General features: G+C 58.2%; 1 protein-coding gene across 1 annotated transcript in view; it reads right to left on the reverse strand.

Moving 5' to 3' along the window:
* The window catches only part of RPS8 (ribosomal protein S8), a 13,890-nt gene that overhangs the window by 1,941 nt on the left and 11,631 nt on the right, over window positions 1-318 (reverse strand). The window contains 1 exon segment of the mRNA XM_015567507.1: window positions 92-214. Within this exon segment, the coding sequence (XP_015422993.1) occupies window positions 92-214 (123 nt within the window).

Here is a 318-nt window from a genome sequence, read left to right on the forward strand (position 1 = left end):
ACCATTGGAGGGCCGGACTATAGTTTAAAAAAAAACTATGAACAAATTCCTATGCACACAGCGGCGGCAAAAACACCCGGCGGGCCAGATCATATTTCCGCTTCTTGTGGTAGGGCTTCCTCTTGCCCCCGGTCTTGCGGCGCTTGTGCCAGTTGTCCCGAGAGATACCTGTTTGGGGGTGCGGAAGCTTTGAACCACCGGCTCGCGGGGAGCCCTAGCCAACTCCAGACCCCGTGCAGGGCGGGCGGCACGCTCAGCTCTCCAAGGTTGGCTTCCCCACCGAGATCGGCGTTTCACAGCAGTCCTAGGCTGTCATCA

The sequence above is a fragment of the Myotis davidii genome, unplaced genomic scaffold (assembly GCF_000327345.1).
Source record: "Myotis davidii unplaced genomic scaffold, ASM32734v1 scaffold924, whole genome shotgun sequence".
In the NCBI taxonomy this organism is placed as follows: Eukaryota; Metazoa; Chordata; class Mammalia; order Chiroptera; family Vespertilionidae; genus Myotis; species Myotis davidii.